This window comes from Blennius ocellaris, assembly GCF_963422515.1.
Source record: "Blennius ocellaris genome assembly, chromosome: 5".
NCBI lineage: Eukaryota > Metazoa > Chordata > Actinopteri > Blenniiformes > Blenniidae > Blennius > Blennius ocellaris.
In genome coordinates, this window is record NC_137654.1 from 18,477,469 (window position 1) to 18,493,303 (window position 15,835).

Sequence of the window (15,835 nt, forward strand, 5' to 3'; positions counted from 1 at the left end):
AATACGTCACTTACTGAAATGATAAAAGGAAAGAAATTGTTGGGACAATGGGAAAGTTGAGACAATCCTCAACCTCAACGAAAACTGACCAGTAAGACGAGTGAGACCATAAAGCGGAGCAAATGTAAAATAACTCAGAACTCTCAATGAGTAGAAACAATGATCTTGTACATTCTGGATGGCCGCTGGCGGGGTGGCGGTTACCTCTGCTGAAGTTAGCTCCTGTGTGAGCGCCTGGATTTTCTGCTGCTGCTGGATCAGAAGCTCCTGAACAGATGCCAGGGTCTGCTGCAGCTGGGTGACTGTGGGAAAAGAAAAAAAAAAACCCCAAGCAGAAACACAGACAGTAAATTCATAAAGAAGAAAAAGGAGTGAAATTGCACGATGGGGGTTATTTTGAAGCTCCCGATCTGAAACAGTTTCTCACCAGAGACGACGACAGAACTCAACTTGTGTCGCTGATCAAAGCCGTCCTCTAAGAATTGTAATCAAAGCTAATACCCGGTAACTTTAGTCGTGGCTTTTTGGTCCGAGGCATCGGGGGTAGAAGGTGGGGGGGGGGGGGGGGGGGGGGGAGCACGGCACATAGGATGGAGGTATTAATCTCTAGTGTCTGAACTTAAATCAAATAACAGTCTCTAACCTTCCATTATCCACCCAGACACTGCCTTCTAATGCATCTTAAATCCTCAAACGATCAACAAAGGAAAAAACAAGGCTCTCATTTGGGAGGAGGCTGCCAGACAAAATGTCCCCCCTAATCCTAATAAATATTGTTCTTTTTCCATTGACTTTGAAGATTGAATTAGTTCAAGTGTTGGTGTTGGACGAAGGTGTATGATTTCAAATAACACCGGGCACAGTTTGTTGCCCCCTGCTTCCAGTCACGCGTGTATTACCAAACAATGCATTAAGTTTCCCCGAGCTGATTATATTACAGAAAACCAATAAACATTCATATAAATCATGGGCGTGTAAAGTGTTAAATCAAGCCTAATAGGATTAACATCAACAGATATTGTGGTGGTCTGCTGCTGAGGTTGTCAGGCCAGTGGTTAAAAGCCTGAGCTGCAGCCGGCTGGACGGGATGTAAAGAACCCTCCTCTCACATTAACCCAGGCCCGGACAAAAGACAGAGCCCGGCTGGGAGCTGTGTTTCTTTTGAAAAAACCAACACAGACAAAATATTTGATCTTTCAAAGACGTTAATATCTTGCAGTGGCACCTGTGTTTAAATGGGTGGAGTTGTATCAATATAGGTGGGGTGCAGAAACGTTTGATCTTTTCATGCATGTTGAATCCGACAGAAAAATGAGTTTGAGCAGGATTGTTGGTCAAATGTGCAAACAATTTCAGTTTGCTACTCGCTTTCAGATCCCAGGGCTGAAAAACCTGAGTTGAGAAGGCAATAAAAGTAAAATACTGTGGCTATCCATGCTTAAAAAGGTGTTACTATGACAGGGTGTGTGCTCTAAATGCTCCAAAACCAAGAGCTGCCCTATTAGTCGTTGATTCCATCTCGCCACAAAACGGCTTCTCCAGATGTGTGGGTCACACTGCCAGCCTCCCGAATTACCATTGGCACCACTTTTTCAGCCACTTCAGCCAAACTGTCCACAGCCCAGCTCTTTTCATGTCCCTCCACAAAGTTGAGTCCTTTGTACTGCTCAGACACTTGACAAAAATGCATAACTCTTCACTCTCAGTTATCACAGATATGAAGCCAAGAATAATAATAAAGTCAATGACTTTGGCCGGGCTTGAATCGGAAGAAGCTGTAGCTGAACTGTGTGTGAGTGTGTGTGTATATGAGAGAAAGAGAGAGAGAGAGAGTGAGAGTGAGAGAGAGAGAATCAGAGACAAGATGATGTGCGAGTCTTGCAGCTGCTGTGAGGAGGGCGCACATTGTGTATTCAGTAAATTATTCAGTAAATACCTCGATATAATGTACACTACATATGTCCAGGCCTGTCCCTGTCTTTAATGGCCAGCTGGTCACCAATATGGCTCCCACCAACAAAGAGCGCCCAAACAGCCGCACAATTCCATTACAGCCTGGGCACGCTGAAGTAGATCCAAGATCCATTCATTAATTGTCTGTGTGAAGTTGTAGGCAAATCATAATGGGAGTCAAGGCCCTTACTCTTGAGCTGGGGCTGGCGAGAGAGACTAATGTAGTCCCCATTCAAAAGGATACATCACCTCATTGCGCCTGGCACTAGAGAAATACATGAACTTTAACAAAAGGGGGTTCAAGCAATTGGCAGCGGTGAGGCAGTCGGTCGCTATTACTCAGTGCAGCAGAGAGAGAGGGAGAGAGAGAGAGAGAGAGAAGGGGGAGAGAGAGGGAGAAAAAGACAAAGGGAAAGCAAAAGGGGAGAAAACTCTCAGTGTAATTGCAACCCCTCTCCCCAACTGTTAACTACAACAGTCATTAACTACAATAGCAGCTTGGCTACTGCAGTCATAGCAAATTAGTTCCCCACATTGGCTGAAGAAAAGACCCGTGTTTTTTTTGTTTTTTTTCTTTTCCACTACGGAAGTCTCACCTACTGTTTGAAAAACGCCAGAGGATGCTTACTGTGAAATTCTGCCTTTGCTGACAAACAAAACAGGATTTGCACGTTGGCAAACCTCCAAAAAGTAATAAGTAGAACAAGAATGGGCAGTGAAAGAGCCAGAGGAAACGTGTTTGCATAGTTGGGCGAAAATGACCATAAAAGAGCACATATTTGTTAATCAGATTCAGGGCGGCACACCTCGCATGTGATCACACGCAACTGCTGCCCTCTTCTAACCCGAAGCCTGCCAGAAAACAATAGCATGGGTGTGACTGGATAAAATGATAACAGCCATATTTTCATCCGCTCTGCGCGGATCCGTGACAGGAGCCGTAAACTCAACTTCTCAATTTGTTTTACTTCGTAGACGGAGGGACAATCAAACAAAGGATGCCTGCATTTAACTGATGAGATCAAATTTATGACACAAGTTTGGCTCCACTTTGTTCCTCTTTAGCTAAACACAAGTCCGCTACGAGTTTACACAGCTTTCCCAGAGATCCTGGAAAACACAGGTTGACGCGGTGGCGGGTTGGAAAAGAAAAAAAAGAAAGGCAAATACTTTTCTGTCATTCATTTGAGAAATTAAATACTTCTGCAGGAAGCTTAATGTATTACAAAGTCAGAAACGTATTAAAACTTAGAAAAGGAATCAACTTGATTAAAATACATAAAATATAAAGGCAATCGATTATGTGAATTCTGTACAAGCTTGTAATATTTGTTTGAAATGTTTTCATTGTATAAATGTGCCGGTACCTTTTGTCTTTAATCTGCTTATTATATTTAACTTAAACAATGCTTGTGTATCTCAGAAAACATATAAACATTAACTACTGGTAAAATGATTCTCAGTAATAATAAAACTCATATTTGAGCCAGGTTTTTTTTTTTAGTGCTGGTACCTTTCAGGTGAAAACACACACCAAGTTCAACACTTTCGCTAACGAGACCAAAGTTTCTCAGAGTGCTTCTCTCATTTACGCCTCCCTGGATTTTTAATTATACTGACGAAGAGCTCGGAAAGCATCTCCCTCGCTCTCTCTCTCTCCACGTCTGACAGCCAGGTTGAGATTCCTCACCTGTCCAACATGGGAGCCGCACCTGTCACTGTGCACTTAATCACACTAGGGCCAGTGCTGAGCCCAGACGCCACACAGTGCCGTACTGCACGCACACAAACACACACGTACAGCCGGCTTACAAACACAAATGTGTGCCTACATGCACACAAAATTAAAATGAACTTTCTGCCCACCTACGGGGAAGAGGGTGGATGATGATGATGGCGATGGAGGTTTGGATGGAGGGGGGGGGGGGGGGGGGTGAGGCTGCTGAAGGGAGGGGGAGACGGATGGAAAGGGGGAGTGAGAGGGGATGGGTTGGGGGTGGAAGAAAAGTTGTCATTTCCCAACTCATTAATATTCCGAGGTTAAGAGCTTTTCAGCGAAACGTAATTAATTGAGCCCGAGCCTGACAGTAAACAAGCAATTTCAAATTAAAGCGAAATGACAGCGGCGTCATTTGTTAAAAACGTGCGGGGCCCCCCGATTTTGGCGACAGATAAATGAGGGAAAATGTTAAGGAGGGAGAAAGTGATGAAGATATTAATCTTCACCTGTCTGTGTCAGCGTGCCACTCATTGCCGCAATGTTGCTTTCCATCCTCTGCAGATGCTGCTTGTCCTCTCGTCTCCCCATAATGAGGGGAAGGATGTATTTCTGCAATTAAAAGCATGGCACAATATTACACTTCTCTCTTTGGTGGAAAGGAGCAGAAAGATGAGGAAAAGACAAGGCCACATAGACTTGGCAGGAGAGGATCACGGGCATTGTTTTACTGGACTCCAGCCTCACGGTCTGAATTGAATGAATAGGAGCATGCATTTCCCACAATAGCATTAGAGCAATACAGATACGGACTGATCAGACACGTATGAGCACGCATATTAAGACGAAACCATGCGTTGGTTTAAAACAATAATCAACACATTTTATGAACGTTTAAATACATAAAGTTATTTCTGAGTTTTATTTGATTGTTACAATGTGTTTGGAATTTACACCAATAATATATGTTTGTGAATGAACTGATTGCAGCAATAAAAATTAAATGAACAGAAAAAAAAGTTATGGAATGCCGACAGGAAAAAAAATATGGAAGAAAAAAAAAACCAAAACAATGTCATGTTTATCTTCTTACGCCTACTCGATAAACAGAATGCTACCAAATGATATGCATGTTTGACAGCCAAATGAGGACATTTGTTATCCAGTGTGAGCGTAACCCTGATGATGTGTGCGAGGAGCCAAGTTCACCAAATAGAATGAACTGAACTGCTTTCAAAATCATAAAAGTGTGTTGTTTTCTTTTGCCTGCCTTTTGCTTAGAGCTGAATGACTCCGTCGCTAGCGGCCCGTTCCAGGCTCTCTGCCGGGTTTTCTCTCCAGCTCAGGTGGCACGCAGCCACACCAGCGCAAGTAATAAACACTTTTTAGAGAAAAAGATTAAATGGGTGTCAACACGTGGTAATTAATAAGTGGGTTGCTGGGAGTGTGGTGTTTACAAGGTGCACCATAACATAAATAAAGTATGGCCAGAAGCTTGGACATATGGTGCGGCTGGCGCTACACTCTAGTGACATGACAGCAACCTGTGCCGTCCCACCAGGGAATCCCACCTCCCAGGTGACTCGTGGCTGGCAAGCCCTGCTGTATGTGGGGAAACAGTGACTGCTGCGGAGTGTGTTTTTGTCTGCCGAGACAGAGCTTTATGAAAAGAAGGATAAAATAATCGGACATAACAGGATCTGAAGAGAGGCGAGGACGTCTGACAGGGTCAGGGAGGCATATGTACGAACATGGTAGGTGCTCCCCGTCTCTCCTGCGCACAAAGGAGAGCAGCCTGTCATCGAGGCCAAGAGCTACTGCTGGAGCTCCTGTTCTCCTCTAAAACGAGAGTAATGGCTTCCACATGCCACTCACACTACTACTAACAACCACTATGGGATTAATGTCACCGGGGACAAGGGGCGTCATGAGCTCATGTTCAAGGGCTGCGGAGCCCGATAAAAACCGGGGTGATTATTTTTAGACTGGTGGACGTCAAAAAAAAAATTGTGGTGTGCTTGCGTTAGCAAATTTATTTTTTAAAGGAAAAAAAAAAAAAATCATTAACTGAGAGGAGGAGGGATGGGGAAGTTAAAAAGAGAGAGTTCAAATGAGATCATGCTTTGACGTAAAGCAGGCGAGCTTTAATAACAAGACCAGAGTGTTGTTACGTAGTGCAGAGGCGTCTGCTATTCCAGCACCACGATTTATCAAAACCTGATGCCCACCAATTTAATGCAATATACAGCAGAGGTAGAACAGACACGTGTAGGGTGTAAGAAAAAAAGAAAAGAAAAAAAAAAAAGAATCAATGTGAAAACAAAATCAGAGAATGAAACCTGCTCGAACGAGAGCGCTGTAACTTGCCTTGTAGAGCTGATAAAAGCCGAAAGTAATGCCCGCCATGATGATGGCGAGCGCGCCGTAATCTCTCCATCTGTAGCCTGCAGGGCCTGGACGTGGCAAAGAAACAGGGTCAAATACTGATCTTTGGAAACAACAAATCAGGCACGCCACATTAGGCCACTGTGATAATGTAACTTGTAGTTGCATGAGTAATGCAAGTGTTCAGTGTGATGGATTACGCAACACAAGCAAGTTTCACAAGCACGCGTCAGCCAATTGATTTTCACACTGTATAGAAATCAAATCAATGAAAGCCCACAGATGTGTGAAATGACAGGAAAATACATTGACCATACGTCGGAAAACCCAGCTCCACCATTGAAGAAATGACTGGTTGTGATGTCTGATGCTTGTACAAACTCAAACACGGTTAAATATTGTATGATAATGGTAGATTTAACCAGCATCGGCTTTGACCTACACCTTCTCTGTTGACTGTATGGGAGGCATGCTCTGAATAACACATTATTAGTTAGTAGATGGGATGTATAAGACATAACATGCAATTTTGCTTCAAAGTTTAGGGAGCAGAAAAAGAAATTGGAAACCACAAGGGTCTAAGCTAGTTTGACTGACTGAGTAGGGCGTCTCCAAATCTAAAGCTTTTGTGTGGTCTATGTTTGTCAGTATCATTTGAAAGGTGTCCCAGGGAAGGAAAAGTCGTGAACTGGCGGCCGAATCATTGATGTACATAGAGCATGGAGGCTGACTGAACCAACAGATGAGAAGGTCAAGCTGAAATTGGTGCTCAAGTTCACACTGATTCTGACAGAAGGATGTCAGAATATACAGTTTGTTCTGTATAAGGCTCTAAATTAGGTACCCACACAATATTATGCAATAATAGATGCTATTAAAGCTCATTGATTTATACAATATGCATTTGTTTAAAAAAAAAAAGAAGAAGAAAAAAAAAAACCCAAACGTATTCACAATTTGTGGGAAATTATACAAAATGTGTAAAAACTAATCAAATTTAATGAAACAAATTCAGCAATGATAAAAATATACTTTTTAAATGTGCACCACATGTTTTCTCTGCGTGCGGCGGTAATCATCTATATTTACACAGATTATGTGAACCATAAGGGTTAAGCATCAGCGCAAACAAGCACTCCCCATCCTGCTGTTTCATAAAGGACACCCATTGTCTTCCACATTTTTCTTCCTTTTCCTTTTTTTTACTCTTGGTGGGGTGGGAAGTAGAGCATTTGTGTATAAACCTTGTAAAATAAACAGAGAGGTAAGAGAGCGAGTATTTGTGCGTTGAGGAGTTGACTGTCTTGCTGAGTGACAGATAATGTGAAAGTGTGTCATTGTGCAAGCTGTCATCTTGGTAGGCCAACTGTCTGTCAAGGTGGAAATTCCCCACTTAAGAGAGGCATTCAACTGAAAATGTCACTAAACAACAAACAGGTCTGCAGGAAATATGAGGGTTTCTTTTCTTTTATTTACTTTGGTGGTTCGAAAATGAATAGGAAATGATTTGATGCTGGGCCACTGAAGCACACCATTGATATTCTATTACAGGTCTGATTCCACCTAATGGGTTATGCGGTACATGTTTACTGGTTTGAAGTAAGCAAACCAGATTGATCTTGTGCCGTAGCCCCTGTGTGATTTTACATGCAAATAAAATGAAAGGCCCACTGTCATACAAGACGATATGGTACATTTTCAAGGTGAAAGCTTTTTTTTTTTTTATCCTCTACTCAAGGGCATGCCTCATTGCTGTGGCAGCATTCAGCAATGAACCCGTAACCTTTCCTATCGAAAATTTTGAATCATTCCCCCCAACATCCATATGGTAACCACATAAATTTGGGTCTTCATCAACATTATAGCTGAGATAGACTGCCACCTATCCCAGAATACCATGCATCTCAAAGGCCTTGGAGTCCTTGGGATGGGTGGTTGACCCTGAACAAGCCTCACTGCATCACCAGGGGTCTTCACTTGCTCTTTCCCCCCTCCGTCAGGACCTCCCATTCTTCCTCTGTCTCTCCCTTTTTCTACACCACTTCCATTCTGCCATCTTCCTTTTTTTATTTGGTCACTTAAGCTGTGGAACTGTGGTCTCCATCCCCCGTTTTTCCAATCTCCTCTCAAATTTATTGGGTTCAGTGGAGGCCTTCCTGTCCTTCTACCGTGTGGAAATAGAGATCAGAGTATCCATTACTTCGACAGAGATGGATGCGGGTCCCTGTACACCGTCCCCATAAGAAGGACATCAAAGGGAGGTAGCCCCCTCTTTTCGGCATGACCCCCCATACAAGACACCCCGCTCTCACCTCATTATGCAGCTCCCTTATAGCAGCTTTGATATAAAACCCCCCACTATGGACAGAGAGCTGCGAGTCTCCCTAACTACATGGCCATCCCATCAACATCACTTTCATTACAAAACATGAGATGCTGGGGGAGTCAAGGACAGTGTGGTAATAAATGAGGGTGGAATACATCTGGAATCATTGTCATATGGGTTAAGCATTACGCGGACTTCATTCTGCATTGGTAAATCAGTGGACAGCACTCATAACCTCCTGGAGTAATAAAGATACAGGTTGCGGTGTGGGGTCTTGCCAGGGTGGAACCTCTTGAAACAGAATGGCAAAAGAGACTTCATAAGACTGCAGTGCGATGCCATACTCCCCGTGTCGGGAATTCACAACCATGCCAAATACTATCAGGTACAAGCGATTGTTCACGTTTACAGATTGAAGTAGTTGGAAAGTTTAGTGCAGTGTGTGTGTGCGTACACATTTTTAAAAAGCAGGATGGAAAACATATGTTGGACTTGGATCTGAGTTTGAAGTCCAACTCAACCAGTGCACATATATGCACAGTGTCATAAGAGGAGGAGAGGAGGCATGTACTCACTGAGTGGCACAGGGGCGAGGTGCGCTGCGTGGAGTTGATGTGGGGGCACCACTGGGATGACAGGGAGGACTTCTTCTGTGCTGCCAGAGCGCTGAATGGCCAACTCCACCTCTTCATCAGTCAGTCCTGAAATCAAGACGCACACCTTTAAGACATCCGGGGGACGTGCGGTGACTATGCGATAATGGAATACACCGAAAGGTTCCCTGGCCGTCATAAAGTAGGCTTAAATACTTCCCAAGCTCTCCACAAATCTTTTAAGTACAATTTTGCGAAAGTACGTCAACTCCCATTCTGTTTTACCAGCCGTCTTCTTGGAAATGTATTTTCACTTCATAATTCAAAAATTCCACTGAGAGTTTCTGTTTCAGGGACATCCATCAAAGGAAGATAGTGCGGAAAGGTTCACAAAATGAAATCTGAAACCCTGCTAGCCTATTAACTGCCACCAAAGGCAAAGAAAATAAGAGTCTGTCCACTTCTCCAGTTATATTTCCCATGTGGAGATTTCATACACCCCAGACAGCGAAAATGCATTATTTTAATTTCTTCATTGTAATGTAAATGTATTACATAATTTTGCAAATGCCAATATAATTTAATCTTCAGATCTTTTTAATGATTTTAGTGATGATTAAATTGCAAAGGGCTCCCTGATGGAGAATCAGAGTGGGAGGAGAAAAAAAAAAAATCTAATATGAACATCTCCTTTTGTGGCAAGAAAGGATTTTATTTCAGATGCCATATGCTGCCATTGCTGTGGGTCTCATCTTTTAATGAGCATCTTTGTCTAAACAACGGAAATAATTACAACTTTTGATGAAGAACAATTAAAAAAACAACATTAACCCATTTATGGCAAAATGATTAAGAGAAAGCCAAAGACAAAGAACCAAAACTGGAACATAATGCACAACTGAGAAGTGAAGAACTCCGGCTTGTCTCATGATGAAGAATCAGCTACATTTACATTATAATGTTGTAAACCTCTCACTACAGCTTAATAGTGTCTCTGTTAGCAATTTAACATGAGTTTGTTTTCTTTCATTTTTTTTTAATACGCTTCCCTTCTTTCACAGTCAGAAAAGTCCTTTTATAACCGAGGTTCTGACTTGAAGTTTTCCTTCAGGATTCAGTAGATTTTCCAGCGAGTTACACCAGAAAGAGTCATATAAAAATATTTTTAGTAGTGATCTCACAAGACAAGCGCACAGTGACATCAACATGGACTGCGACCAATATGTGCTCGAATAAACTGGAAAAACAAAGATATAATCGGAATACTTGAATCAAAGCAAGTCCCGTCTTTGTACTGGTTTAATTGTGGGTCACATGTGAACAGCGGGTTTAATCGTAATCATAGATTACCCTATAACCTGTCCATGTTACAGCAGTCCAATTCTTTTATAATCTATCAAAAGGTTCATGCCACTGTCACCTATTGAAACGCTCAAAGGAATGGCCGTGAAAATTGTTGAATAATTGAAGGCAAATATTGGCCAGCTTGTCGTCTCCAGCAGGTCCAGAGTGCCAGGAAGTGGCGAGCGCCATGTGCTGACTTTGTGCAGTCAGACTGCACTGTCAAATAAGCAATAACGTGTCCCCGGACTCCTGATTCATCTGACCACCGCAGACTACATGGTGACAGACTATTGAGTGAGACATGCAGTGATCTCGGTTTCACCAAATAAAGGGGGGGGGAGAAAAAAAATTAAATAAATAAAAACACTTCCCTTCACCTTGAAATGTAAAGTCTTTTTTTTCTACATTTAAGCAGCCATTGACAATAATATATGTACATCTTAATGGATGGTTACATCTTTGATGTCGTTATGTTGTTTATGCAGCAAATGAAAGGTTTTTCACCTCGCATCAAAATAAAATACATGGAAATTCCTAAAGCTGTTTTCTAGTCAAATTACAGCTTGCCAAGTTGTGTTCCCGGCTCTGATCTGTTTATTGTTTAGGGAAAGACAACAGCAAATGAAAGGGCCCTTAGATCCAAAAGAAAAAGGAACAAGGTGAAAGTGAGTTTTACATATAAAAGGAAAAGACAAAAAAGGGATTGTGAAATTTATTATGGGTTCCAAAACCTGTGGAATGACCCCTGGACCCCCATTTCAGATCGACCTGTGGGGAGATGAATTTTTTAAGACATAAATTACATCTAATGACGACACCATAAAAAAGAACAATAATGGAAAGCTATTCTGTATTTCATTATACTGTATTATTTGGTGCACCTGATACACGCAGTGCCTGTTTATGAGTCACCGTATTAGCAGATGCTCTGCCAAAGCATTTGCTTTGACCTTGCCATTCTCATTGGGGCATGAAATTACGGTGCTGGCACCTCGATATTACAGCTATAAATACTGTAAACTGCATATCTGGGCTACGTTTTCTATTGTCTTTCAACATAAACCTGATCGGTATTTATTTAAAGGAAAACCCATTGCTCGTCAGGTTATTTACAGCTCTATTTTCAGAGGCTCGTATTCGCGAGGCATTTTTTAAGGGCAAAGAGGCAGCAAGGCTCTTGCATTAAATCTATTTCTCCAATTCTGGCACTTCTGGACTTTATGGGTCAAGACCTAGCTCGGACAGCCAATTATAAAAATTGCTTACTAAAATATTTTGGGTGGTAAAAGGTGAATGCTTTCTTTACTGTCCTCCAAGGCCTGAATTATGAAGTTGCCCTTGAGTGAAAACTACTTACATTTTGAATATCGTATTTAGAAAAAGAAAAAAAAAATGTATGGCAGGGGTCATAAATAGATGGAGGTCAATGGGTTATTAAGAAGAAGTTCAACCTGTTTCTCACGCTGTACTGGCGAGGGAGATTCTACATGTCATTTGGCTCCATTCAATGGCTTGAAAATGGCATGCCCTAAATAATGACCACTCTCATAGAGTATTCATTTATGTATTAAAAAAAGGAGACTCTGCTCTCATTTCCCTGCTTTATCGCCTTGTACTGATGACAAACTAGGCAAGGCCTCGGCTAGGTGGCGCCGTGGAGTTATTTATAACCACATCAATCCCTTTACCTTCCATGCAGGCCTTGGTCATTGTCATTTTTGTCCGAGAGGTGAGTCACATAACCCCACTTACAAACAGCATCCTATTAATATCTGGGATGATGAACCTTACCCTTACCTTCATACCAGGTATGGTAATAGACCAAAAGCCTACCTGTGTTTCCTGTGACCCTCGATCGGCGGTCCGGAGATCGCCTTTGCTCAGGGTGAAATCTATTAGCATTTTTTATTCAGGTCGATAACAACCAGGACAGTATAAAAAGTGAATAAGTCAAACCATCATTTAAGTTTCACTGACAGGGAAAGTACTGTGGCTGTTTCACGTACTGAATTTACCGACATCGCAACAATGTATGCGCTTCTCCGAGCTTGACTTTTCCCTAACAAACTGCATTCATTTCGGGAATACGGGAGCTGCTGACTGATGTCGGCACCGGGACTACGGTCGAAGTGACACACTGAAAGCTGGAAAGTGTTGTTGACTTTGTCCCGAGAATTGGATTTTTTGGGGGGTAATTATGTGTGTAACTGTTAATTGTCTGGTCTAAATGGCGGTGACAAAATGGGGCCCAATGCTCTTTAGTTGTTGCATCTCTTAATTGAAGGCGACACAGACGGCACAATTCACTAGATGAGAATGTAGCACATTATATTTCACTCAAACACAATAAAATTTACTGGATCTTGGCAAGGGACAAGTAAAGCAAAATTGCTTCAAGATTGCTGTATGACAGTTTAAAATGCAATTCATTTCCTCACTCCTCAGTAAAAGAAAGAGACAGCTTCTCTGGGTTTAAATTTTGATTTATATTACAAAGTGACAAAGTTTCAATATTTCATCCAGTTTATTCAACTTCAAGGACTCAAGAAGGGCAGCTCGAAATATTGGACTGCATAATTGCCAATTCATACCCTGAAATTGACAGTTGAAGGAAAACAGAAAATTATATTTTTCAATGAATATTGAAATAAACCACGCTATTAGGATCTCTTTGGGAAAAAAGGAGATGTAACCAGAGAGGCATCATTCAGTGCAGATTAGGGTACAAATGCGCCAGGAAATAATATGCACGACTGAGATTATTGTGTAAAGATTCTGCAACATGCAATCAAAGTGGGCCCTATTTTCCCCTTCATCAGCTGTCCAGCGTAAGTACTGGCAGCAAGAGGAATCCAATTTAAATTCCACTCTACCGGGAGATGGTATTGTTTCATTTTATGTGTGCTTTGACATTTCTGGCTGTTAATATAGAGTAAAATCCAGAAGTATTTACATAAATATGACATTAAACCGTATTAGAAATTAAGACTGACACATTTGCTGTGGTGACTGTGGGAGGAGGAGGATGATTGCATTTTTCTGTCAAAAGGTTGAGAGGACAATACACGTTGGGTGCAGAAACGAATGAAGTTGCAGTACTGCTCTGTTTGTTTTTGGTCTCACTTAAGCCAAAGGCACTTGCACAAACATCTGATTCAGAGACTTTTGGAGTGACACAGTCAAATCCCAGTGCTAGAACCAAGAGAGACACAATGAAATCACGTAAAGGGAACCATTCACGCAAAACATCCGATGAATACGTGAGCCTGTTTGAAGTTATATAAAGGAGGTCCAACCTGACAATCTGACCAACATGCAAATCACAAGTACAGACAAACACAAAGTGCTTAAAACTCCTCAAGCACTTGTTTTACAATTGTTTAAAAACTTTTAAAAAAACGAAGGCACTAATCAGGAAATGAAGGGCTTGGAAGGAATGGGTAAATATTACAAATTGGATATGAGACACACAATTGATCAACTCACAAACCTCTCAAACTATATCTGGTTAAAACTGATGTCACATCATCATTCAGTATGTATTTCAAAGAGCTTTCCCAAGATTTCTTTGTAAGATTAACATCTTGAAATGCAGCTCTCAGCTCAGAATGACAGTGTTGAGGTGAAATCAACCAGCTGATATGATGAAGCATGGGGCAACAATGAAGCACTTTCCTTAAACAGAAAAATAAATGTAAAAGATTTACTGGCTCCCGACAACGTGGCTGTACAATACAAGTCAAGAGTTATCAAAGAAATACTGCAGAGTGCTTCTCTAACATACTTTGCGCTTAGTGTTTGATTGCTTATATCTATCTCCTCTCTCTTCTTCCGTGAGATCAATGCCTTCATGCAAATCAACAGTTCTTGTTTAGACCTACAGTGGAACCGATTTTCCTAAATAAATCTGCATTAAAGCATCATACATATTTCATGCATCTAAAGTGCAGCAAGAGAAAAGCATTTTGGTGAGAGGAGTTCTATGAAGTTTGCAACAAAGCGAAAAGTAGGACAAAATCAAAGTGCAGAAGGACATCAGTTGGTAAAGAAGTGGATTTAATAGATTAGGAAGTAACAGACAGCGCATTATAAGCATACCTCTGTTGTCAATAATGACACAAAAAGCCAAAGAAAACATTTAGAATATATCGAGGCTCACTGGAGCCATATGAGACGAGTGTAGCAACAGCCGGCAACCATGGATTTGGTCTCAGGTTACCTGTCCGAGTCACAGAGGTTTTAGGCTCACTTTTCACCGTTTGGCTACACTAATGCTGGAGTCGAAGACCCTCGGCGGCCCTGTGGAGGTGCCATCCCTCCGAGCTGTCTCGTAACAAACCCAGATGCAAACATTAGGCATTAAGTGTTTATTTAAGGTGAAGCCTCGCACTTTAGCTCCATGCTGGCGCCGCTCAGCCATGGGCTCGCTGCGAGAAAGACGTGGCACAACAGCACACAACTCCGCCACTGCATCATATTGAACCGACTTAAATGAGTTCGGAGTAATAAAGCTTTTTGCAAGTTTTATTGCATAGACAATATTCTACGATGTGTTGAAAATATCTCAATGAATTGCAAAGAAAGTGAAGAGCCAGCAAACGTTGGAGCTCCCCCTGCTTAGAGGACCCCGCTCTGTCGTGCCTCAAATTTACGAGAACAGTTAAATTAAGTAAAAGGGTTAAAATGCTGGAAGGCAATATTGATAATTCCATTGAAAACGCAGAGGGAGTTTGTCAATATTAATTTTCCTGAACCCAAAGGAGCATCCCAACTGGTGTGTCATTTATTCACAGGGCCTGAATCATGTTCTCTGAAGCTAAATCGACCCCTTATTAGTCCCCCCAGGGCAAAGAGCTGTGGCCACAACCTTTGACCTTTACAGATTTTTCTTCCCAAAATAAAAGGAAAGACAATAGCAGTACAACAGGCCGTGCACATTTTGCTAAAAAACAAAAAAAACACACAAAAAAAGCACAACTGGAATCTCAAACAGTTATCTTCATACATATAAAGAGATAATGTGTGTTTTCGGTGTATGTACGGAGCAAATTGAAAGTTTCTCACCTTTTTTCTTCAAGAAGGCTCTTCGGGTGGCCAGGGGACTCTGACGTACTTTTGGGTTCTGCAGAAATTGTACTGCTGTGGTAATCTGCGGAGACAAATGTGATTTTATTCCTCATAATGAGATCATATGAGAGGAAGACGATAAGCTCGGCAGGAAACTGATGCTTTTAACAGGACAAACAAGAGTCTAGACCGTCCTTAAGAAAAAGGTTGATTATAAATCCGACAAAAACCTTAAATGGATTCCATTTGATAGTTGCTTTTACACACACCCCATATCCAGCAGTGAGGAAAAAGACCACCTGACCACTTTCCAGCTAAATGTGGGGAATGACCAAATCAGCAGTTATAAAATTAGCCCATCAAGAGTGCTGGACAAATGGAGTATGGAGCTTAATTTGCTATTACCCTCTTAAAGACAAACTTCCATTCTTAAGTGCGCAGTGGAAGAAA

The 15,835-nt window shown here is 41.7% G+C and overlaps 1 protein-coding gene across 1 annotated transcript in view; it reads right to left on the reverse strand.

The window, feature by feature from the left end:
* The window catches only part of pex14 (peroxisomal biogenesis factor 14), a 46,459-nt gene that overhangs the window by 9,699 nt on the left and 20,925 nt on the right, over nucleotides 1-15,835 (reverse strand). Inside the window, exons 3-7 of the mRNA XM_080497311.1 lie at nucleotides 15,383-15,467; nucleotides 8,957-9,082; nucleotides 6,038-6,123; nucleotides 4,180-4,282; nucleotides 205-302 (exon numbers count right to left, since the gene is read on the reverse strand). Of these exons, the coding sequence (XP_080353437.1) occupies nucleotides 205-302; nucleotides 4,180-4,282; nucleotides 6,038-6,123; nucleotides 8,957-9,082; nucleotides 15,383-15,467 (498 nt within the window). The remainder of the gene's footprint in view (nucleotides 1-204; nucleotides 303-4,179; nucleotides 4,283-6,037; nucleotides 6,124-8,956; nucleotides 9,083-15,382; nucleotides 15,468-15,835) is intronic.